Source organism: Semicossyphus pulcher, unplaced genomic scaffold (genome assembly GCF_022749685.1).
Source record: "Semicossyphus pulcher isolate SPU_LCO1_2020_fin unplaced genomic scaffold, fSemPul1.0.p SCAF_5, whole genome shotgun sequence".
Taxonomy (NCBI): domain Eukaryota; kingdom Metazoa; phylum Chordata; class Actinopteri; order Labriformes; family Labridae; genus Semicossyphus; species Semicossyphus pulcher.
The window spans coordinates 18887060-18913155 of record NW_027211726.1 but is presented as its reverse complement, the minus strand read 5'-3'; the positions used below and the strand labels follow the sequence as shown (position 1 = coordinate 18913155).

At 44.4% G+C, this 26096-nt stretch overlaps 2 protein-coding genes across 7 annotated transcripts in view; one reads left to right on the top strand and one right to left on the bottom strand.

The window, feature by feature from the left end:
* Positions 1-17163, top strand: part of LOC138609426 (electrogenic aspartate/glutamate antiporter SLC25A13, mitochondrial) — a 47747-nt gene extending 30584 nt beyond the window's left edge. Inside the window, exons 11-17 of the mRNA XM_069682072.1 lie at positions 1009-1061; positions 2005-2085; positions 6274-6414; positions 10447-10585; positions 15043-15201; positions 15299-15389; positions 16959-17163. Coding sequence (XP_069538173.1) covers positions 1009-1061; positions 2005-2085; positions 6274-6414; positions 10447-10585; positions 15043-15201; positions 15299-15389; positions 16959-17163 — 869 coding nt within the window. The remainder of the gene's footprint in view (positions 1-1008; positions 1062-2004; positions 2086-6273; positions 6415-10446; positions 10586-15042; positions 15202-15298; positions 15390-16958) is intronic.
* Positions 17164-17778: 615 nt separating this feature from the next.
* The window catches only part of LOC138608471 (cytoplasmic dynein 1 intermediate chain 1), a 94482-nt gene continuing 86164 nt past the window's right edge, over positions 17779-26096 (bottom strand). For all 6 annotated transcript variants that reach the window (XM_069681060.1, XM_069681062.1, XM_069681064.1 and 3 more), the window contains exons 17-19: positions 25590-25730; positions 22338-22463; positions 17779-18595 (exon numbers count right to left, since the gene is read on the bottom strand). In XM_069681060.1, coding sequence (XP_069537161.1) covers positions 18485-18595; positions 22338-22463; positions 25590-25730 — 378 coding nt within the window. In that variant the 3' untranslated portion in view covers positions 17779-18484. The remainder of the gene's footprint in view (positions 18596-22337; positions 22464-25589; positions 25731-26096) is intronic.

The window sequence follows — 26096 nt, the reverse complement described above, 5'->3', positions numbered from 1 at the left end:
TCTGTGTCGGTATTGTTGGGGTCAGATTGAAGAAGAATTGAAAAAAGGTCCCTTGGAACTTTTTCTAAAAAAAACCTATGATTTTGATTGACAGCTCTGGGCTCCCGAGAGGAAACTTGAATGCTTGAATTTCTGTGGGAAACACAAAGGACATGAAGAGTGGAAGGGCTTCACAGACACAGAGACAGACAGGTCTGGCTCCAGGTAGCTGGCCAGACAGGTATCCTGACAACCCCACTGTAGTTATGTAAGATAAGTGGAAAGTGCCTTCAGTGAAATCTGCTGAGAGAAGAATGAAGAATCAACAGCGCAGAATTGGACGATATAATTCTTATCTAAACAGCGCAGATGGGTTTGACTTCACTAAAGTAAATAAGGTGTATTTTTCCATGTAATTTTGTGTGTGTTTGCAAGTTTATTCTGTGTTTAAAACAAGTTTTCATCAGATCAGGCAGGCTCTTTCCCAAATTAAGAATATGATTATAAGTGTGTATGTGTGTGCGTGTGTGTGGCCTTGTTACACACACACACTCTCTGTAGATTATTAACTGTGTTTGCTACTTCGAGGAACTTGTGTGTTTCTGTGTGGTTCTTGCCTTCTGGCTGGGTAGGGGGCCAAGTTTCATTGTGCTCTGTTGTGATTATTTTGTTTATTTTTATCCTGCTCTGGGTTGTAATTGAGGTCTGCGTAAAATTTTGGTCGGTTTGTTTTATACTCTGCCCTTTTTTTTTCCTATTCTGGGAAGCAGTCTCCCTCTCTCCATCCTCTCTTTTCCCCCTCGTCTTCCTCTCTCTTGTTGCTACTCTGATGTCCCCACACTCCACATCAATAGATTTCATTAGTGCCTGGGGGATCCTGCAGGGTCGGACGCATGCAGCGGGAAGCCGCACATCATGTGGAGTGTGTGGAAGTGGTGTATGTATATGTATGTATGTGTGTGTGAGTGAGTGAGTAGGGGTACCACAGCACTCTTTTTTTCTAATCATCTCGTCCTTTTCTAATGATAGGTCTCGTACCACAGCTACTGGGTGTGGCGCCCGAGAAAGCCATAAAGCTCACAGTAAGTCGCTGCGTTAGAGAGCACAGAGACACATGCACACAGACAGACAGTTCCTTCCATCGCTTCAACTGTTTAGAATGGATTTAAAGTTATGTGACACATAGCTCATAAATAGATGCACACATTGACCTGAGTGTTGTAGTAGATGCACGGAACTGGCTTAACCTTACTGTATTTTTGCATCTGTAAACTGGCATCAGGCATCTTGATAAAAAGCATTTGCAGCATTTAATATTAGTAGTACACATAGTAGCATACAACATCAGCATTACTGTTGTCATTACAACATACAGTCTATAAGTATCTGCTGATTAATGCTGTTTCCTCATCAATACCACAGATGTAAAGTTTAAACTCCAGTGAATTAAAATATTTCTATCCGTCAGAGCAAACGAAACTCTTGCTATGGGAAGGAATACAATAAATAAGCAGTCATCTCCATGGCTGGGCCTGTCTGCTTTTAAACTGCAGTGTACCAAGATTGGCAGGTTTGGGACGTCTAACGGGGTGACGCTATGCATATCATTATGTGTAACCTATGGCAACCACTTTGGCGATGCGCGAGCCAGTTGTAACCGTCATCGTAATTTTGCAAACTCAATACTGACTGCTAACTTGATGTTACTACTTCTAACTTCTACATTTCAAGCTAGCTAAGTTTCAACAAGTTGCTGCTAAACGATGACAGAGACATGTTTTGTTTTTGCGACGGAGGGGGCGGTTGGACATTTGCATAGTGGGCGGGACTATGCAGATTGGGGAATTTTTAATGAGGGAGATGCCTTGGGAGGATTTGTACAACATATATCAAAACATATCAGACACAATTGATTATTTCAAGCAGAGCATTTTATATGTCTTAAAACACGACTGGAGCTGGTCTTTAACATAAGTCCACCATATTAGCTTTAAAAATGATATTATGTAACCTTTGTGTTTCCAGGTGAACGACTTTGTGCGAGGAAAGACCCGACAGAAAGACGGCAGAGTCCCGCTGTCGGCTGAGATCCTGGCCGGAGGATGTGTAAGTCTCGATTCAACTGTTACATTAGTTACATGTAAAACAAAGTCAGTAGTGACCTGAACAGAATTTAAACTTAGCTTATCTTTAATCCTAATGACTTTTCGAATAAGGTATGAGTTCATACATTTAGCCAAAACCCTATTACAAACAGGCCTCCTCTCAGAGTGATATTCTGACTGTTTTATCTTCTTAAAGTTCTTTTTACAGCAGAACTTTAATTTAAAATGTAGTCAGATCAAGTAGAGAGGTGTGCCGTATCAGATTGTTCATAACAATGTGGGTAGATTTGTGCGTGTGATAAATATTAGTCATACCGTGATAATAACAATGTTGTTACAGACAAGTACGTCATGGCTGCATACAGAGCACAAAAAAGGAATGCATTTTGGAAGTAATTAAATGTAAGCACTGCAGCTTATGGTCAAAGAAGGCAGTCATTAGCAAAAGTGGATGTCAGTAGTAAAAAGAGGTATGTTTATATCACGTTTTCACAAGCATTAGTTTGCTCTCTGTATCTTTTAAAAGATAGATTTTCATATTTGAAAATAAATCCTACTTGACGCTTTCAATATGTGATAGGTTTCTGCCTCTATATGTGAAGCAGACGCCTAATAGGAACGAGTGAAATCGCTGGCGAGGAACTATTTTTTCCATCTAATCATAATCATCAGTGTTCACATTTCTCCCATAAAAGCCCAAACATGAAGCCTCCCTCGCGCTCCCTCTTCATCATCTCGGCTCTTCTAAGTGCACTGTGCTGCAGTGATGCTGTACAGTACACAGTGTATACAGCCCTCTGTATACAGCATACATCTCTTAACCATGTTTACCTGAGATCTGAGTGCCGCCTCCTGACAGTCGAGCAGACAGACACGGAGCTGTTTGGAGGCCTGGGAGCCGCCGTTTGTTGATGGAACGTGTAAAGATCGCACATGAAAGAGCAAACGTGCATACTGTACGTGCTCGCAGGAGTGTGTGTGCGCATGACAGACAGGAGAGTATACAGGTGCACGGACACACACACACACACACACACACACAGTCACAGGGAGGAGACGAAGATTGACAGCGGCTGCTACCTGAAACCCCTCCACTCTTCCCCCCACCAGTCTGTTACCTGCTCCCCTCCCATCATAGGTTTTGATCACTGGGCTGTCACAGTCTACCCCCAACGCATGCACACACACACACACACACACACACACACATGCGCGCACACAGGCAGCTTGAGCAAATGAAAGAAGGTCTTTCACTCAACCTTCTTTTGATGCTGATCACTAAAGCAAAGTATTTCAGGATACACAGCTCATTATGGGTTTAGCTCCACTCAGGGACATTCAATTGACCTTATTAGTTCTGGGAATATGTGTAAGAAATGTTTCACCTCGGTACATTTGCTGCTTTAATTTAGCTTTCCGTCTTGGATCTGGGTTTTTCGGCGAGTCAAAAATGTAAAATAACTGCCAGGAAGCAAATACAGTGAAGACATTTTCTGCTCCGCACTGGGTGTGAAACATATTTCTATACAGCACGTATGGATTCAGAAGCAGATGCACAGAGAGAGGAGGGGATAAATGTAGAGCAGAGAAGTGTGGACGGATGGATTTTTCCTCTTTTCCTCCGTGAGCCGTCGTGACAGCTCCTTTCATCCTGGCTGAGGCCCCGGTGTTAGTGCTGGCACCGCACTCTGCCTGCCACTTTATCTTACACACACACGCGCGCACACACACACACATAGAAGTCGAACCCTCCTGAACCCTGTTTTAGTAAGGCTCCAGCCACAGCGCATGAAATCTGTTTATATCATTTGGTAGCTGTGAAAGTGTCGGTTTGGACCACAGTGTCAGGCTCACTCTATAAAACAAAAGACAGAGACGGAGAAAGATGCAGACAACAGGAGAGCAGTCGCGTTATAAGGACACAGAAAGCGAACATATACCTGCAAGAAACGTCTCTAATGTGTTCCTTCATCTGTCCTCAACGCCTCTCCTCCTTCCCTCGCTCCCTTTCTAAACCGGTGGCTCAGCACCATTAAGCTCCAGCGCGGGTTGCCAGTTTCTAATGATTATTTGGTAAGAATGGCATGCTCCCTCGGCTGAGCTGGCTGGATGCTTATCTGGCAGTTGCTGGGCTGCATTTTAGGACTTAAGTTACACAAAAATACTGACTGGGTCCCTGCCGAGAGGGGGATCTGGGTAAGACCGAGGGGCAAAACAGTAATACTTTGTTTGTGCTCAGTCTGAAGGTAGCACCGTAAGACTTTGTAATGGGTTTCTAACTCGAGCCTGATGTGATTTATAAAGACATTATCAGAAAGTCTGCACACACACAGGCTGCAGATGTAGCAGAAAGGGCGCTAAGTCTATATGATTGTTATTTATGGATAGCAGCTAATGTTTTCAGTGGGTGCTAATCTCTTGCAGAGCTAGTGTGTATTTTTTGGGGGGGCGGGGGGTTCCTTAAACTTTACTAAGCTCTTTCTGCAGCACACACACACACAAACACACACAGCAAGGAGCTGCGATGCGTGCATAAGGTGCTGACGTCCCAGGTTTCTAAGGATCACCTTGCCTTGTAATTACCTGGGAATCATGAGAGAGCCGCCGACGCTGTCACTCCATAATCACAACCCTCAACCTCTCTGCCTCCACCTCGACCTTCCCTCGCTCCTCTTGTTTTGACTACTCCTCTCTGTTTCTGTCTCACCGTCCTACTCTCTCTCTCTCTCATTAGATCTTTCTGTTTATTTGTTTGATTCTTCTGTTTCTATTTTTCCACAATAAATCGGGAGTACGGGACGTCGTCATTGTCCCTCCTTTTATCTCATGTTGTCACGTCTAATTGTCAGCTCATCTCCCTGAACAATGTTGTTGTTTGCTCCTCTCGAGTAAACAACATCTCCATCTCCTCCATCTCCAGCCTCATTAGTATCCAATTGAAGCAGCCAAACGCTGCGAGGGACTGGAGCCAATAGCCTCTTAATGCTCGCGCTATTAGCCAGCATGTAATCAACTAGGTTATTTCCATAAAACAAGTCATAAAGAGTTAGCTGTGAGGTGTAGCAGCTTCTGAGCAGCAGCCCTCCTGCTATTCACAGCCTCTCGTCGGGTCTTGGGGAGGGGAGCTGTAAGCCTGCTGTACTCTGCGTTATTTAAAAAGCGGCTGCACACACCTTCAATGAGACTATTATGATCTCCTCCTCGTCTTCTCTCAGGCAATATATGGTAACTCTTAAATCTGAGGGGCGTTTAGCGGAAAAAAAAGGCCATGTTTCAGATCCGAGTTGATGCTTTCCCGTAAAGCAAGAGGGGACGAGCACAATCCATCATTCATAACGGAGCGAATGAAGGAGGGGGAGACAAGGAGAGAAACAACAACAAACAGACCAGGCCTGTTTAAGACAGAGTCGGTGCCATGGCTACCGATTGCTATCTAATTGCGATGTGCGTGTAGCTACAGTAACCACTGACAACCGTAGGAAGAGCGACAACATTGGAGAAGATGAGAGAGGAGGAGGAGAGGAGACCAGGAAGAAAGAGAAAGAAACCTGATGCAGAAAAAGCCCTCTTTCCAAATAAATATCTGGATTCTGGAAATGCCGTCATGTTCCACGACCAGACACACTTAACCATTTGTCTTGCCACAGCTCCACCACAGTAGCAACCTCTCGTGCTTAAAAAGCCGTGCCGACCTGAAAGGCTCAGAAACCAGTCCGAACTTGCCTCAGTATCGGTGCCCTCCCCTCACAAGTACAGGTTTGGGAGAACGGTGTGAAGTGAAGTGAGAGGTTAGAGAGAGAAAGAGGAGTCAGAGTCCCCGCAGGGCCCGTGTGATGAAGACAAACAGCTGACAGAGTCGACTCACATCAGCTGAATTTCCCGATACTCTCCGGCTCTCTCCTCCTCTGCCGGTGTTTGTTTTGCAGCTGGTTGCTGAGGCAGCACCGTCGTTGAGTTGCATCATTGGCACACAAGCAAGATAATACTGTAGTTAAACTAGCACTCTTGATTGTGTTTTAATGGTTGTAGGTAATTCCACCAGTCTTATGTTGAAATGAACACTTCCTCTCCTTCAGTGTAACTCAGATAACACACTTAAAACATATTAAAGAGACCAAATTAATGTTTTTGCAGAAGCTAATATAACCTGTTTAACCTTACATAAAACTTCTACTTCCTGTTCCTTCAGGCTGGCGGCTCTCAGGTGATTTTCACCAACCCTCTGGAGATCGTGAAGATCCGTCTGCAGGTGGCCGGAGAGATCACCACCGGGCCGAGGGTCAGCGCCCTGTCCGTCATCAGGGACCTGGGCTTCTTTGGACTTTACAAGGTGAGAAACAGTGTTGGGGTCAGAGCTGCATAAACTGATCATTTCACACAGTTTCATCCCTGTGCGATCTGCTTTCATCATTTAAGAGAATACAGATGTTAGCTTGTAAAATGTAGCGTTTATAGAATGTTAGATTACATCGAGTGGAAATTTTTAAGTGTTGAAGCTGCTCAAGGACAGAGATGTGTACAGAAACAAGCACACTAAACACCTACTACCAACAACCAGCGATGAACCTAAACCTGCATATACACGTACAATGAAGTCATAGGGCCCGATCAGACAGAACACGTTTTAGCAGCTGGGGGCGGCTTTTTTTCTACTGTTGTTAAGGCAACCACCGAATCATTAGCTGTTATTAGCCTAACCGTTATATTGTAAACTGACAGAAGGCCTGCCTCTCCTTTCTCCGATTGGACAATGAGAAAAAACGGCCATGATGTTGGGCTCTTTTCTGCTTTGAGTTGAAGTTTTTTCAACTCAAGGCGTTTGGAGCGTTTCCTCAAACACACGAGTCGCACAGAGCGGAAAAACGGGAGGCGCTCTGCAATGAAAAGCAGCGCGCAAAAACTGTCCCTCTCACTGAAAACAATGACAAAAAAGCCGCCCCCAGCTGCTAAAACGCGCTCTGTCTGATCGGGCCCATACAGTATATAGAGGCATATGAGAGTGCATTTTTTAAAGACAATTTTTGGCCTTTTCTCCCTTTAATGGAGAGGAGAGCTGAAGACTGACAGGCAATATTTAAGAGAGAGTAGGGATGACATGCACCAAAGAGCCGCAAGTCGGAGTTGAACCCACGGCCAATGTATCGAGCGCCACTCCTCTGTCAAGGGGCGCCTGCTCGACCGACCGGACGGCCCCCCCGGATGGGCAGTTTTTATCCAAGGTTTTTCAACTTATTCTCTTAAAATACAAATTAATTTCAAGTGTCTTAGTGTCGATTTTAAGCTGTTCCATTAGGAGATATTGCAGTTAACACTGGTATCAGACTAACCGCTTCACACTCGGCTGCAAACCACCCCAATGCCTGCTGGAGGTCCCAGTTTGATGAAGTCAACAGAACCCGTGGGCAGACCCAGAGCCCGCTGGAGGGATTATATATCCCGTCTGGCCTGGGAACATCTCAGAATCCACCAGGAAGTGCTGGAATATGTTGTTGGGGAGAAGGATGCCTGGGTCACCTTGCTTAGCTTGCTGCCACTGCTACCCGGGCCTGGATAACAGGAAGATAATGGCTGGCTGAATGGATGGATTCTCAGTCCTCTCTGATAATTTCCTTTCTACAGTGAAATTGTCTCCGAAATAACTTGTACCAACTGTCGATACCAAAATCTCCTTGGAAATGTGGTTAAGGGGGCTTTCCCAGTAGGGACCCGGGCCCGGATCTGAGTACACTTGACCCCAAAGTCCAGTTTGTTTGTTTAGTGTGACCACCACTATGTATCGTACTCGGGCATGGTTCGTTGATCCGTGCCCGGGTCCACTTGAAAAGGTGGTCTCGAGTACGGTTCGGAAACGGGAACGAATTTATTAATGAGAAAGCTGACCGGCGTGGGAGAGGAGAGGGGGGGCAACTGTACTCGGGTACAGTATGAGGCAATCGTACCTAATTTCAAAACACCCTAGGAGGTCAGCGGCTTCCTGGTGTTATGTAAATTTGTTGTCCTATTGTATAATATACAACGAATATGGAAGCATGTAGCTCATTATTGTCTATCACAGGAGGGGTGCTGGTACACTTTAAAGTAATGAATACAACAATATATCACTAAGAGTAAGTTGCATGTACACCACTCTGATGGTAGAACTCTTGGACAGCAGACAAAACTACATGCAGGGGATTTCTACAGTCATGGAAGGAACCAAAAGCCGTATTTAATGTAACACTGTACTGAGGTGAGATTAAATCATTTCCAGACGTCCAGTATCCGTTCTATTGTATTTCTATCAGCCCTACAATTTCACAACAATCCATTATTTCTCATTACTGTTATGACTAAATCATATGTGATTTTTCTATTAACTATACGTATTACCTTTCCCCTTATCGGCTATCATTTAAATCAACAATCCCATGTGGTCGCGTTCAAGCATAAGAAAAGACACAATTTATGCTGAAAGCTGTATTTAACCTTAATTGCCATAATTGGTATTTTTCAGTAGCACAGGGCTAAAAATTACAGTGCACTGTTTGAACATATTAGGGGTGTATGATATTATGTGGCCGGCACATTGTAAAGCAAGCGTGAAGTATTAGAGGCTCATAATGTTGAGCTGGTGTGTTCTAGAGAATATTTCCTCTTCTTTTTCAGGCTTTTAAACATCAGTCTATTTTACTTTATTGTATTGATGCTAACAGTTTGAGAGAACATCTGTAGGAATGAATGAAGGATTTGAGGCTATCGCTAACATTAGCATCTTAACTGGCTCGACAAGGACATTAGCCCTCAGGGTGAAACAGAGCACTTCTAATTAAATTACATAAATAAGTGCTAATGGAGCTCGGCGGGGGAGACTCGGCTTCCACTGTAAACACAATCAACTGTGAAAATGTCAAACTCATACCTGCGGTTGTTTTAATTTGCAAGTAAGATGATTGAACTTGTGTTGTCAAATTTCAAGTATTAACTTATTTTATAATGAAGAGCTAGCCTTTCTTAAACAGGCCTAACATTTTACAGTTCCCTGGTTATCCTCCTCTAGTCTGCGTCTACCTGTCTACCTGCTCCTGTCTCCCTCCTTGTAATTTATGGCTGTGTTTGAGTGCATGTGTGTCTGTAAAGCTTCTGTCTCCAACTGTCTGTGAGAATGCTACATTACCCATATGAGTGCGTGCAGGCTTCATTGTGTCCTGCTTGATGCATAGAGAGGAGACAAAGTGCGTTGAGAAAGTAGTAGCAGTGTTGATGGTGGAGGAGGCGGAGGGGAGGTGGGGAGGAGACGAGCTCCAGCCTGCAAGCCCCAGACGGGCTGGCTCCGGAGGGGCTGCACCCAGGCACAGAGCTGCCTTTGTCAGGGTAATTATCCTGACGCTCAGCCTCTGCTGGAGGAGCTACCGCTTGGTTTTGCGGCTAACGCACTAGCGCCACCTTTCATCACTGGAGGAAAGTTGTCAGAGTAGGAATCTGATGTTTCATGTTTTAGGACTTATTGTATTTAAGTTTTAAGATTTGAATTCAAGTGGAGGCATTTTGCTTTATCCTACTCAAGTCCTTTAATTGCATCTTGGTGTAAAAGCTTTATATACACACACTCCAAACCAAACAGCATCACCCTGATATTAAGGCTTCTTGTCCCAGTCCCTGTGACGCTGCCTGTCTGTCCTGCCTCGATACAATCTCCCAGCTTTCAGCAGCCGCTCGGGCCCCAGCCAGCCAGCAGGAGGGACAGGCAGACAAGAAGTGCCAGAGGAAAGAGAGGGAAAGAGATAGCCCAGGTATCTCCCAGTCCTGTGTGTGTGTGTGTGTGTGTGTGTGTGTGTGTAGGAACTAAAAGATTATCCCAAAGGAGTTTAATGAAGCCTGTCCAAAACAGGGAGAGCCTGCGCGGCTCTTTAAACGCCTTCTGTTGACTGTATTTTCTCTACCAAGCAGGTGGCAGCGAGCCAACAGGCTTAAATACAGCAGGGAGCTCAACAGGTTTGATGATTTAGTGTTGTTTACAGTGTCGGACAAGGACTTGTCTTCGTCAGCCAGTCTGTCTGTCTCTGCTGTTTCGCGCTCTTTATTTCTTTCTGTCAGCTTTGCTTTCGGAGCGGCCTCCCTCACCTGCAGAGTCATGATTCGTCTGCCTTGTTGCAGTCCATGTTTCACTCTGCCATGAGGGTTTTGCTTTCAGTTGATTTAACATATTAAGGCTGGAAAAACACAATTCATCTGTAGAGACCAGAGGCAGAAGGCAAGGTTTGGACCCCGCAAGGCCCATCTCTCTACTTTCTTCATATCCTCGTCTTTTATTTCTCTTTCTGAGAGTTTAACCCAATATAAGGATCTGAAACGTCTCCTTTTCCCTCTGACTGTCTCTCTCCAGGGTTCAAAGGCCTGTTTCCTGCGGGACATCCCCTTCTCAGCCATCTACTTCCCCTGCTACGCTCACATCAAGACTTACCTCAGTGACGAGGATGGGAGGATAGGGCCGGCCAAGATGCTGTTTGCTGGAGCGCTGGCAGGTAAAACACTTCCACCCCTCCAGCCTTCATATGCGTACAGATTTTAAATCAAGGACTAATTTAAAACTAATTGATTTAAAGATACTTTATCTGATGCTTTTGAGATTGAATGCAATAGCGACATGACAGTAGGCATTGATTTCTAGTGTACTATGGTCATGTCGCTATCGACAGACTTTAAACAGTAAATGTTTTTAACATTAAATAAAACATTCATGGCTTTGTCAGATCAAAACCACCTGTTCCTGGGGAGTTTTTTGGGGCACTTGGGGGCAGAAAAAAAAAAGACAAACTGTAGAAATAAGTGATTTATGAAGTTAAAGTCGAGGTGAAATGAAAAATGTCATCTTAATCCTTTTAGATCACATCCCCGGTAAAATTGCGCATCTATTTGACAATATAGGCCAAAAAAAATACAGAAAATCTATTTCTTCGTATTCTTATATCAAAATCCGATCATTTTTTCTTCCTGTAAAACAAAATATCACGTGTGCTTACGTAAGCTAGGACCAACCAATTTCAACCAATCAATCTGCAACATTTAGCCGCAGAGCACCAAGAACATTAGCTGCCAAACAACACTAATGACTGCACTGAGAAGAACCAAAACAGTTAAGTTGAGGGCAGTAATACCAAAACAAAAAGACAATGCTTTGTAGAGGTGAGAGGAACAGCGGAGTCGGGTAATAACTTTCGCAACCAACCATAACCCATCACCATTTCTGTGTGATCATGTTTCTAATGTGTCTTTTATTGATAGACAGATGTTAATTAGCTTCCATGGCAGCCATGAAACGCAGCAGCTACATTGCAAGTGTGCACCAAGTGTCATGCTGTTATGTAAAAGTTAACATATCTAATATCTCTTGGACTAAAACACATTGACTGTTACAGCTATTACATAATGTAGATCTCTTACAGCAAGTAGTCACTTAAATTTCTAACTGCAGTAAGCCCTCTACTAATACATCTTATTTTTCATTACCTGTCACTGCTTATTGTATGAATAGATCTCATGATGCCGACTGCACTCATTTGAAACATGCCATATTTGAATACCTTAGCCTTCTCCAGAACATCATAGTCAGCTGAAGAGCATGAGCTGCTGAGTCAGAGCGCTACAGTTTATGAAATAAGATCTTTGCTGAGGTCCAAGTTTAAACAAAGTGTGAGAGCAGGTCTCTCTCTGCTCTCCCTCAGACCTCCTCAGCCCGGCGGTAACAGTAGCAGAGCTCAGAGTTTGGAAGCCGGGCAGCCACTGACCGCAGGCTCCACGGCGGTAGCTGCTAATTAGAGCGCTGCTCGGTGATTGGGGACTCGGGTTTTGGAGCTCTGCAGCAGGGAAGCGCCTGGGATGCCTGCCAACCAGTCCTTAATGTATTGTACATGCACACACACAAACATGCCTGCGCATACTTTATGCATGTTCACCCTGCAAGAATGCACACAGCCCCGTCTGTAGGTTTGTCATAAAACAGCGAGCAAAGAGGCCAAGAGGACTTAACATCCTGATGACTTAACGTTCTCCTCTGCATGGAAACACGATGCGTCCAAAGCAGAGTTTAATTTTGGTTTCATCCCCAAAGAAAACATAAAAACAGACCACCTCTCCTCTGCCAAGCTAAAGGGCTTCAGAGAATTTACATAAAAGACTTAATATTTGTTTTGAATGCTCAGAGACGTGTCAGCAGCTCTGTCTTTTTGACGCAGAGGAGCAGCACAACACGGAAAAATCATAAATCCCGCCTCCCTCCTCCATTTTTTACTTTGCTTTCTCACCGCAGGACTGGCAGCCCCGGCCGCAGGCTCCGAGCTCCAACCAGCCTCATGATTTCTTTATTTTTTTCGTTACTCGGACACTTTTATCATCCCTCTCTCACATATATTTATCAGCGGTTACAGCTTTCTGGCAATTAGTGTTTTACAGTCAGCACAGGAAATTGAATTACACGCTCAGTTTGCGCAGCATTATTTAGCTCGGAATTACGCGGGTCTGAGAAGAACAGTGTTGGCCATCTCTGACTTACATTAGAGCTAAATGTGAGAAAGAGTTATGGGGGGAATTTTCGTCCTTATTCAATGTGGGGTGTAAATAATAAACAAGTTGTACGTGGATATCCCGACAACTATAAACTTCAATTACCATGACATTTGGCATGGATATTTTTGGTCCACAGAGAATGCTTAAAAATTACACTGACATCAAGATGATCCAGTCAAACAGAGTCAACCAGTGTTGTCTCGAACAGCTAGAATAATTAGTAAATTTATGATAAATGTAGTTTTTGACCGCTCATCTGATATTATACCACAGTTAGTTCCCACCATGTAATCTGAGAGGCAGTCCATGAGTGCTGATATAGAGCACATCACTGGGACTTTTCACTCTGTGTATCCCTCCACCAGGTGTTCTGAAAACTGTTAATTAACATTACAGCAGACCGCGTATGTCCACATTAATCAAGCTGGTACCTCTGAATCACACAGCAGACTCTTATTTCACTGGGTGATGATAAATAAAAACATACAGATGAATGTACATGATAAGAAAACAGCTGATCTGTGGTAACCTGTAGACTCAGAGTGCAGGAGAATGTTTGGGTTGCTTGGCAACAGAGGTCCAGTTTCAGTTAAGTGGTGGAACTAGTTGAGTTGGTGGAGGAAAAAATAATAACCTGTAGTTGATTGTTACTGTTTACCACTATTTGCTGATTGTATAACTGTTGTACGAAAGCAGTATCACACTCAAGGTCGTGATGTTATGCTGAATATTAGCACGGCTGTGATGATCATGCCTACGACCGAATTGCAGCCATGATGACAGTACATCACTCCCTCTCATGTGATATTGCTTAAGTGAACCAATATTTTTACAAATGGGTCCCTTTTTTTTTGTATTGCACACAATGACGAATTTGCGCACTAGCATGAGTGCGTAGAGATTCATATCATGACATCACTCTTAAGCTGTTTGGCTAAAACCCAGCAGAGCAACAACAGGGAGATGGACAGAAAGACTTATCCCCTTTATCCCTCCCCCCTCCCCGGGTCTTTACGTCATGTCACTCCAAAAGCGGGTATAGAAAGACTTCTTGCTAGCACGTGTGAATTTAGGCAACAAACAATTTAAAATATATTAATTTCTAGAAACACAGTGGAGATCATTTTTAGACCTGAAAAATGTACACAATGAATGCTAATGTAAAGACTGAATGACACTCACCTGACGTTTGAAGACAACCTAACATCTAAAATGTGATGGCTGCTTTTCACATCTCTCATCCTGATATCTTATATTGTAATGTCGCTTTTGTAGTCCAGTCTGTGCCGGAGCAACTTCGGCACATCTGTCTGTTTAAAGACGGTGTTCTTCCAGGAGTTTGTACCATCTATTTTTTAAAGGGAAATATTTCCTATTGCAGTTTTTCTTCTGACAAGAATGGATGAGGTACATGTTGTTAAGCCCATTGAGGAGATATGTGATTTGTAGTGTTTGACTTTATAAATAAAACGTACATATTTACAAAAGTATCCAGTGATTCATCAGAGAATAATAAGTCTGTAATAAAAAAACTAGTTTCATCACATCACATTTACTGTACATTTTATTGCATGTGACATCTTAAAGGCCTAAATGAAGCCTTATATTATAGGTTGTATTGATAACGATCCTTTCACCACGTTAAACAGAATGCATTCATATTACATCATACCACTGGGCCATCTACCTTTGATCCCTTGTTTCTTCTCTCCTCTTCCTCTCCTCTTCCTCTCCTCCTTCTCTCCTCCTCTCCTCAGTGCAGGTGGTCAGTCTCCTCCGGGTGCCAGTCTGCCACCCAGCGCTGAGTTGATTAGGCTCGCTGAATAGCTCGTTTGGCCGTTACAAAAACCAAGAAGTCAGAGTAAATGGTGGAGAGGGCAGTTGATGGTAATGACCGAGCCATCAATGATTGAGTCCATTCACGGCTGAAGTGGCTGGAGTGGGGGCTCCGCAGTCACTCCCTTCAGTCACTTTCCGCCGGCACACGGGGCACAGTGTGCATTGCTCTCATTACCGTCCATTGTCTGGCCCCTTTCAAACGGCTGTAAGAAGAGTGGCAGAGAGAGGAAAGGAGGAAAAAAGAGAGAGGGATTAAATAATGGCCTCGCTGGTGGTATGGATTGGTTGATGGTGAAGTGAAAGGAACTGGTCCCTACTTGTGTTCAGTGTATGTACGCGGCAGAGTTTCTGCAGGATGGTCAAACCCGAGATGACGTGTTTAAAAAGAGCGAACAAAGAGCGCTAACGCTCTCTATCAGACGCTGTTAAGCAGGATTTCATTGGATCTCTGAAGGCTGCTTATTATGAATCATCTCATTTGTTTGGGGCTGATTCTAAACTTGTGCTCCGCTGTATTTAGAATCAAACGCATTAGGAGAATAAAGCGTCACATGACTGAAGCAGCTCTCTTCTGCAGGCATGCCGGCGGCCTCTCTGGTGACCCCGGCAGATGTGATCAAGACCAGGCTACAGGTGGCGGCACGTGCCGGTCAGACCACCTACAGCGGCCTGGTGGACTGTTTCTGGAAGATTCTCAGAGAGGAGGGAGCGCGGGCCTTTTGGAAAGGAGCTGAAGGTGATGTAGGCTGCCCCCCCTCAGACCTGAAACCAGACCTTGTGTAGATCAGCTTCAATATAAATGTAAGTAAACACATTTGTCCCTCTTCCTGCAGCTCGTGTGTTCAGATCTTCGCCTCAGTTTGGAGTGACGTTGGTGGCGTATGAACTCCTGCAGCGCTGGTTCTATATCGACTTTGGAGGACAGTGAGTCAAACACAGAACTATAGTGCAGCCGTTCCTAAACCTAAAAATGTAACGGAAGAATTCTATGTCAAAGCGGGCCGATGGCAATGCAGTGCAAAAACAAAAACATCCACATGGATCTAAACTATGTTTTAGCAACAAAAACTGTGCATATAGCAAATTGGTACTCCGGCTTCCTCCCACAGTCCAAAGACATGCTGGTCAGGTTCATTGGTGACTCTAAAATTGCTCGTAGGTGTGAACGGGAGCGTGAAAGGTTGTCTGCATCTATGAGTCAGCCCTATGATTGATTGGCGATCAGTCCAGGGTGTACCCCGCCTCTCCACCAATGAAAAGCTGTGATAGGCTCCAGCCTGACCGCGACCCTGAACAGGATAAGCGGTACATTTAATGGATGGATGAGGACGCTCCCCACACTTTGGGAATTTTACTCAAACAAGAAAGCAATTTCTTCTTGCTTTTGCTCTTTGAAGACAGAACATTAACAAGCTGCACTAGCTAACAAAGAAGCACAAGCTAACAAAGAAGCTGCACCAAGAGCAGCGTCTGTCCTCCTTTCTCTACAAAAGATCAGGGCCGACAGCCATTGGACTTCTACATGTACAGTGAACACTAGGGATGCACCGATACCACTTTTTTTCAGACCAAGTACAAGTACTTACATTTGGGTACTTGCCGATACCGAGTACCAGTATGAGTACTTAATAATATCATTACAGTTCTCATAATTACTTTAAAAACATGTTTCATTTTCATCAGATGCTCCTCACTTTCTGACTGTAACAAGGTAAATAGACAAAGTAATGCAACTGCAACTGTTGCTGAAATTTTAACACTCAACTTTGCTTCTCCGCCGACCTGCTTAACTAACGGGAAGCTGTTACATCAAGCTGTAAAGTGGTACTCGTTGTAGTTTTACGAGTACGAGTACTTAAGCTCCGATACTGGTATCGGTGCATCCCTATTGAACACTTTCCCCACTTGTGGCACTGAAACAAACTCATTTTCCTCCTCAGAATTTCTCCCTCTTGGGAATAATTAACTCCTTTTCTAAAGTTATAAAGGTCCAGAAGAGGGAGAGAGGCGGTGAACCTCTAACAATGACTAAAAAATGCCTTTTCTAAATGGACAGATGTGTTGCAGTTCATATAGAGGCCTGGTTTCTTGAGACTGTTACACTCGTATTTGATGGTTTTTGTTTCAGGGTTTTTTGCTGTTTTTGTTGGCAGCAAATCCCAAAACTTGGCGTAAAATCAACAAAAGTTTTGACTTGTTTCTGCTTAAAGGCAGAAATGTCTAACAGCTTCTCCTTTAAATGTTTCAATAAAGATTCCCCTTGAATATGTTTTTATTCATTTAAGATTTAATAGTGAATAATTTCACTTTCTTCCCTGTTTGGTTAAATAAGATCTTGCGCTGTGTTTATGCTGTTTGACAGTCTTCTTCCACCACTCCTCACCTCTCCCTCCCTTTTTCTCCTTTACTCCACTCTCTCACTGCGCCTCTTGCTTCCCCCCCGTCTCTCTCTCTCTTGCTCGCCCTCTCTCTCCTTCTCTCTCCACACCACAGAAAGCCGGCTGGCTCGGAGCCCACCCCCAAGTCTCGGATCAGCCTGCCGGCGCCCAACCCCGACCACATCGGAGGCTTCAGGTTGGCTGTGGCCACGTTCGCTGGCATCGAAAGCAAGTTTGGACTCCATCTCCCACGCTACACTGTGGCGACAGCTGAGAAGGAGGAGGAGGCGGCGGCCCCCTCCACTGAGAGCACCCCCTGAACCTCGACGGGTGGGGGGTAAGTGGAAGAGAGGGCTCGAATGTTTCCACCAAGTCAGTGTTTAAATCACTTATTTAAATTTGTTTATATTTTTTGTTCTTATAATCACAAAGATATATAAAGTAGGCTTTAGGCAGCCATATGTATCAGCATGGATGCTCATTGTAGGACTCATGCAGTATTTATTTCACTCTTGATTGACATTGTAGACTTTCATTATAAATCATGTTTCCGGAGTCTTCCTTTTGGTGCTTCCTCGTATGATCACAACGCTGGCTGAAGAAAGCACATGTACATATGTGAAATCCAGAGACATATTTTCATATCTCTACGTCTATTTTTGTCCTGAGTTGCTCTTTCACTTGTGTTCTTCTTTGATTTAATGTATCCACAAGAATAGGACCAAGAAGCACTTGAATGTAAAGACAGTTTCCTGCACATCTGTAGTGTGTCAGTCTTTGTACAGTGCAGAGGATGTAGGAGTTACATGTGTTTAATCGTGCCTTACTGTACGTATGGCAGCAACATGTGTACTGACAGTAAAGACAAACTTGTATACGTGATGCGAAGCTGTGCTGGAGTTTTCATTTGAACACTTGGAGGAAGAAGCAGGACGATCCATCAGCTATGCTTTAATATTAAACACAGCAGGTTTGACAGCGAGCACTCTGCAGTACAATAAACCTCTTGATAATCGTTACAGTTCATTAATGATATACAGATGTCGCTCCGGGTTCTTAACAAAAAGACAAAGTGCTCAAACTTGATTGAGTTTCTGACACCCTCAAACACAGACGCACAGCAGCCACGTGTGGAAACGTCACCATAACAACGCCCATGTTTATGCCTCTGTAATATTCCAGGAATGTGTCGCATGCAGGCATCGAAGTACAGAGAAAAGAAGCACAACATAACGTGAACATGACGGTTTGTAAACAATACATGACTAGTCTATGGACCCTGCTTTATGTTCACAGTAGTGCAAAGCGTCGTTACAGTACACATATCTTCATAAGGCTATAAGACTGCCACTCTGGATATACCGCAGGCGCACGGGTTGCAAGCAACACATCACCTAAAGTCATTGAACAAATAAATAATGATTGACAGATCAGAAGAGGTCGACAGTTCAACCGTTAACAGTTTGCATTTACAAGAGAGTGAGAAGTACGATAAAAGCGCGGCCGTGTTCGGGCCCGACAGGAACTGTACATGAAAGTGAAGAAACAGAAAACTGAGTGAGAAGCTCATGCTACAGTGACACCGATAAAAGCACAACAGGTCTCTGATTCTCTCTCCGCTTTGGTTTGGGGGTCCCCGCTCTATGAAGCCAGCTCCATAGGCCCCTCCTCCTCGCCGTCCGCCCGGTTAGCTCGGATCTCCATCAGGGTACGAGCGAAGCGACCCCAGTCATCGGTGTGAGCCACTGAGAGCTGGAGGAAACATGAGAGAAACACAGAGAACGTGGTGTTAATGCTGGATGGACACACACCTGCATGGAATCTATGCATCGCACCTGGATGTTTCAACAGAGCTGCAAGGCCTGGATTATTCCTCTAGTTACAGCTTGTTATCACACAAAAGAGACATCTTGAATCTTCACGAACACTTATTGATTTTTTTGGCGTTTGCCTTTATTAGAGAGGACAGCTGAAGAGAGGCAGGAAATGTGGGGAGCACAGAGTGCACCAAGTGATCTGCAGACCGGGAGTCGAGCCTGCGATCAGTGCGTCAAGGACTGTAGCCTCTGTGCATGGAGCGCCTGCTCCACCAAGGGAGCTAAACTTATTTTTGAATTTATTTATTTTTTTATTAATAATTTATGGAAGCAAGTTTTAGCCACTGAAAGAAAAAAATATGATGAAAAGTTGGCCTTGATGATTGAAATATCAATATACACAAGATGAAAATTTAAATACAAGAAAATGGAATTAAAAAGTCAAAAATGATATAAAAAGTTAAAATGATGAGATAAAATGTCACATTTATAATTGAAAATCCAAATTATGACATTAAAAAATAAATTTTATGGAACATAATTTCAATTTTTAATTTCTGACAATTTGTATCCTAATAATTATTTTTTATAAATCATGGAAAATGAACAAAAAATAACATTCCTAATCTTAAGTTTAGTTTAAGATTTAATTGTTGACCAGGTGATGGCTCAGGATAAGACGCCAGAGATTTGAAAAGTTATTACAATTCATCCTGCGGAGAACATAAGGGTCTGTGTCTGCTAACGGCGTAGTTCAGCTTTATCAGAGCTCAGCGTCTTCAGCGCTAAAACCATAGACTGTATAAAAAGATGGCCGACATGACAGCTCCCTAAAAATGAAGCCAAAACATTTCGGGCGCCCCCTGCTGACTGGCTGCAGTATAGCTCATAAAGCCCGCCTCCTCCATGTTAACAGATGGGACATGAGTCAAACTATAAAATCAAAATACACGCCAAATAAATTTTTCTAAAACATGGTTTCTGTAATTATAGTTAGTTGTTATCATGCTGATTTACGTCCAAGTGTTAATTTTTCTGACAAGTTTATTTCTAATTAGTTATTTGATGCTGTCAAAATGATGATTGACAGCTCTGTTGACAAATTCGGCTCCTGCAGCCGATCTGTTCCGGGTGAGCAGAGCGGAGGACGAACGGTGAGTGGAAACGTAACTTAAACAATCACTACAGTCATTGAAGTTTCCGTACCTGTGAACGTTAACCTCAGACCAACACAGAGAAGCTATTCTGCTGTTAAACACGCCGGTGTGCGGGATCCTTGCTGTTTTTTCGGTAGGTTAAGTGTGTGTTTGGGTTAGCGTAAGTGCCTACGGCCGCTTCACTCGCCGATCTCTACTGGGCAGGCTCTGGCTCCGTATTCGTCACCATCGCAAGATGGCTGCGCCTATCGCAGGGGCTATTTTGGCATCAATTTTGTACAATGGGAGCAGATGGAGACGCGTTGTCCATCTATATATAGAGTCATTGGCTAAAACACCCCCAGCATCAGCTGTTTATTGTTGCTGTGCTCATCAATGTCAGTTCTCCCTCACTGACCAATCAAAATCAAGAAGGGGCGGGATTCACGGTCAACTTTGTCAACAACAATGGTACAATATCCAGGTGTAGATCGGCTGCTGACGCCAGGACACGATTCCTTTGCATTGTTTTTATGTTTTCTTTGTAAAATTTCTTAATGGTCACTACTGAGGAAAGCGGAAGTGCAACTTTTGTAACCTAGCAACAGGTGAGAAGCGCTCTGAAATTGCCGACATATTTGATTAACAAACACAATGTCAACAAAAGATGAGGCTAGAGGAATAGTCCAGGGTTCACTGATCTCATTAGGACTCTCTGGGGACAGTGAATGTCTGTAATGAAGTTAATAAAAATCCATTAAACAGTTTAGGAGATATTTGTGTCTGAATCAGAGCAATCACACCGTCGTCCCTTGAGCTTTGCTGCTGACAGAGCTAAAAACAAACAGGAGCTGCAGAGACCATAAAGGGTTAATACAGGAAGTCAAACAGAACGCTGTTCCTCTTTAAGTGTCGACCTCGAGTCGAGGCACTGTGGGAGTCAGAATGAGTGGGACAGAAGCCGCGGCCGCCACCCAAGCTGTCTGCAAACCGCTCTGCATGGCCAGGCTGTAATTAAACAGGAACCAGGAGGAGGCAGGCAGCCATTTTGAACCCCCTTCAAACCCCCCACAGAGCTGTGCTGGCCGCAGCGGGGGGCTCGGCCAGAACATCGTGTATACGGTGTATGCTCTGAGTGACTTCAGCATTAGCAGCATCTGAACAGAAAGCAAAGGAGCTCAAATGTCACAGAAACACTGTTGGATTTTGTGTCGTCAGGCTTTAAAAGCAGCGGGTCGGAAACATTTTCGTGTCGTGAAGCAGAATAAAGCCGCTGACCCTGATCTGTTGCTGTTTGTCTCATGGCAGGCGGCTGTGGACTTTCCACTTAGAGCAACCCCAGTTAAATACAAATCAAAACAGATACAATCCCCGCTGATAAATGACCTAAAACTAATTTGCACCCATTAAAATAACTGAAATAAAACTAAATATTTTGCCTTTAATGAACCGGCTCGCATGCTGTTTCTAGTTTTAGCTAAGTGGGAGGAGCTTCTAGTATAGAGAATTCCACCATAACCATCTCACACACACACACACACGCACACACACACACACTCCTCTTCAGAGTCATAAAACCTTTCGGCCCCGCTCACTGTTATTCATGACTCTTCGTTACCATCAACCCTGCGTGCAGGCCACCAGCTCAGCCGAGCCTCTCTCCGACTCACCACACAACACAAAGATGCTAAAATTAGCCGCGCGGCTAGGCTAGCGCGCCCTCACATAGGGATCCTAACCAGAGCCCTCGGGAACATGAGAGAACATACGAGATGCAGGCAGGGCGGTTGGCCGCTCTGTGGTGATGGCAGAGTCGTGTGGAGGCTTTTTTACAGCGACATAAAGAGGGAGGGACCAAATCAAACACATACATCCCTGGAGATGCTGACAGTTGGGTAAACATACAGAGCTAAAAGACCTAAACTGGTCGGTTGTGGTGCATGTAGAGGTTTTACTGTGAAAGAAAAGACTCCTATAGAGTCAGTGGACCGAATATACATGAAACACATCAAGAGCACAGCATGTATAAATACTTTATATTTGTAAAATCAGGATTCAGTTACAATTACAAACATTACTTCTTTATTTGCAAGAGTTTTCCCTCCACGTGACAGGAGAGAGAGACTTTTCCTGTTGAGCAATGCCAGAAGCTTAAATCTCTCAATCTGCTGTAGTACAACTGAATTGAAACGCTGCAATAAATTCTGGTCATTGTAGTTCACTCATGCTTTTGGCACCTCGGGTGTAATTAAATCTTGATTGTCTGAAAATAAAACCTGCGAGAACCACCAGCTGCTCGCTTCACAGCACTCACAGTGAATCCAACAACACCGTACTCCACAGACCACGCTGCCAAAATATTAACATTCAATGAGTGTGATGCTGTTTAAATGTCACAGTTATTATTCTGTAATGATTAAGACTTGAAATAGGAGCACTCACTCTGCCCTAAATTTCACAGTCTGCTCACGGACGTACAGTATGTTTCAGTAAATATGATGTGATTCATTTACTGTGTAAGCACACGGCTACTATCCGCACCTCTCCAGTGTCGTAGATCCAGACTCGGCCTTCTGAGTCGCCCACAGCCACCTCCTTCCCTCCTGACGACCAGCGGACCCTGTTGAGTGCTGAAGCGCCCTCGATGGTCACACTGGCAGTTGGAACCTGGTGGACGAAAACAAAGTTGGAAACAAAAAATATTTGTTATTAATTTTAAGTGATAATCTTGAGGATTTTCATGTAAATAAATGTCTGTTAAGTCACTATCTATCACCAAATAAGGTAAGACAATGGTGATTGAGCCTGTGGCCCACTGATGAAAGCCTCTGCATTTGCAGAATTATGGACTGGGTGTCTGTGTTCGTGACGCGTTTTCCATCAGCCAGCAGTGGTTGGTCTGCCAGAGAGGGTAGGCGGAGCCAAGCGGCTGCTTTTCCGGTATCTGCAAGTGTTGCGAGTAACGGTAATCTACTATGGCTGAACAAACAAAGAAAAGATGGATGACTACAGATACAACTTCAAAAGTAAGTGAAAATCCAAAGAAAAAGAAACTAATTTGACGCTCCGATAATGCTCAAAGGAAAGCGACCCTTAGTGAGGAAAATGACAGTTAGAACAGAGTTAGAGCCGGAGCCAACCGTGGACGTCACACATGCGACACTGTCTTGATATCTGGGACGTGTGCTTCCGCAATTACCGTATACCGCCACAGGTGACGCCAAAGAGAACAAAACTGAGATCTTCGAGATTATCACTCTAAATGTTCTTCGTATAAATCACAGAGCATTCATGCATATGAAACATTTGCATGACACCAAACTAAATGCGCTGAAATATGAATGTATATCTCCAGCACGTCTCCTGAATCCTCTTTATTAAACTGCTGTAACTGCAGTTGCTCATGTCTATTGGAAAACGGGAGCATTATTATGTCATTACAGTCTCATTTTCAAAGCACAACTTTATCCAAACACTCCGGAGGTTCAACAAACACAGCTGTCAAACTTACAACTCTTCATTCAAATGCGGACACACACGAGGCTGTTTACTGTATAATAACTGCGTCCATGTTTGCTGTTGTGGCCGCTGCTCTTTTTTAGTAAACACCAGCGCTCATGTTGCACCTTTTAAAAAACCGAAAACCATCTGCAGTGTTTCCATAAACTGTTCCTGACGTGTGGCGGGCGAGTCTGACACATGTCACCAGTGGAGACAGAGGCCTTGGCATCATGTCGCCTCACACACCGAGCTTCTGCGTATTTAAAGCAGCGCTAACCACAGACTGACTGCCATTAGCCTGCTAGCTTCCCCCGCTCCGCCCGAGTGGATCTGAACTGAGCGCTTTAAATTGGCTGTGTGTGTGTGTGTGTGTGTGCGCGTGTGTGTGCTGGAAATGAGAACCAGGCGAGCTGCACTGCTCCGTTAGTGTCGTTATGACTGTGTGTTTTTAATATGACGGCAACAATGGAAGTCTGTTGCTATTAGTCTGACTGTGTATGAGTGAATGTGTGTCGCATGTGTTCATTACATCCGTTTGTGTGTGTGTGTGCGTGTGTGTGAGCAAATGTTTCTCATAAAGCACATTGTTAGCCGAGTTAGGCCGTCGGTAATGAACTCTTCCTCTGTCGCTGAAAAGGCTGCTGTTGAGGGAATCATGGGAAACTCGTCATCTGTGCTGCAGAGGGAAGAGGCTGCTGATGGATCAGGGGAGGGAGAGAGAGAGGCGGAGGACGGAGACGAGACGGCTGAGATGTTGCATTAAATCCAGGGAGATGAGATGTGAATTCTATGTAGGCAGCGCGTCGGGGCTGAGAGAAAATGAGAAGATGATGAAGAAGAGTAAAAGAGCGGTATGAGAGATGGAGGAGAGCCTCTGTCGAGACGCAGACTTGCATTAAGGTTAAAGGCACCGGGACGTTTACCTGAGTGATCAAAGCTTCGGTGCCCGCTATCAGAGCTGTAAAATAGTACAGGTTTTCAGACATATTTTTACCATCATGCAACTTTTTCTACCTTGAAGGAGTTCTTCAAAGTTTTGGGAAACAATTATATGCAAAGTTTTCACACATAAAACGTGATAAACGGGCTAAAAGCCGCCGTAAGCAACTTTAATGTTGGCCGATATATGCTGTGCCTGTGGACGAGACATGACGTCGGGCGGGCGTCCCAGATTGAGGAAGTTTAGTTTAGCGAGCTCCCTGGCCTCCGCCAGATGATGCGTTTTACGTAGTCTGGCAGAGGTTTTCCAGGGCCCACTGGAGAAGCAGATAGCGTCCTCCAAAGGCACAGAGCGAAATTGCATTTTTTCCTACCATAATGACATTAGCTCCCCATTACAGCATGATAGGACTGAGGATGAAAATCGGCGGACTGGCCCTTTAAATATCTTCATAAAAATAGTCTGCTAGTTGCTTTTGTAGGTCATGTAGATGCATCAATATTTAATTGAGTCTGTTTCATTGGCAGAAAAATCTCCTTAATGTACACTGAAGTGGTAGATTTATTTTCCTGATAGAGCCAGGTAGCTGTGTTCACCTGTTTCCTGTGATGTAACTTTCTCCTTGATGTAGCTTCACTTTGCCGTACAGACGTGGATGTGGTATCAATCCTTTAACCTGAATCAAGGTAAGAAAGCTAATTTGTTGCTTGTTGAAACTGCAAACAAATGTAAAATAAAATGAGCATCAAATAATACAGTTGATTTAGTTACTGGCAGATGTGTTGTAGTTTTTGGTTCATACTGTATTCCTATTATATTTGTATTTATTAAGCTGAATAACAGGATTATCTTTCCCTCACTGGCCTCAGATGCTCTCTTCTGAAAATAAACGTCGCCCCACAGCTCTGAGAAACTTTCTCCCTTTATTATTTTCATCTCCAGCCTGGGACTGCGGACTGAGGTCTCCTGCACATGTGTGCGATTCACTGACGGGTCAGAGTGTGGGAGGCGGATGAGAGGAGGTGGCGGGGTCCTGAGGTTGCCTGAACGTTGGACGGAGGTTGCAGGAATGTTAGCGGGACGTCTGGGTGGGGAGATGTCACTGAGCGTGATTTAAAGCGAGGGCTGTGGGGGAAACGCCCACAGGGGAATCTTGAACCGTGTGTGCGTGTATGGAGGGATGTGGAGGGGCTGGCGGTGGAGGTAGGGGGGGGTTGATGGGCGGGAAAAGTTTGGGTGTTTGGTTGTGCGGTTCAGGGCTGAGGACCAACAACAGGCCCTGAGGACAGCAGACACACACACACAAAGAGATGATACACAAAACACGCCCATCATGACCTATTTTCACACACCTCAGTGTCGTTGTTGAGGTTCCACAGGTCTAAGCGTCCCATGCCGTCCACGGCGGCGAAGATCGCAGGGTGCACGGGCGACCACATGACGTCATACACATAGTCTGCGTTGTCCTCGAACGAGTACAGAGGCTTGTTGTGCTGAAAGACAGTAAAAGAGATCTATCACTGAGATGTTAGAGAGAGAGAGAGAGGGATTACAGCGGATGACACAGTAGAGATTGAGAGAAGAGAGAGAGAGGGAAGGAATGGAGAAAGGGAGTGAGCGAGCTTCAGACAGAGTGGCGCTGCCTCAGCCTTGGGGCCTGTCTGGGTGCAGAGCCTAATTAAAAAGCCTCGCACATTCACACAGCACCATAAAACCGCTGGGAGAGATGAAAGGGAGGGCCCCTCCACAAGGTGTACTGTAACCTCAAGACAACAGCTGTCTGAGAGACACACAGGAGAGAGAGAGGGAGAGAGAGAGGGATGGGAGGAGATGGGAGGAAAAGGAGGAGTGGACAATGG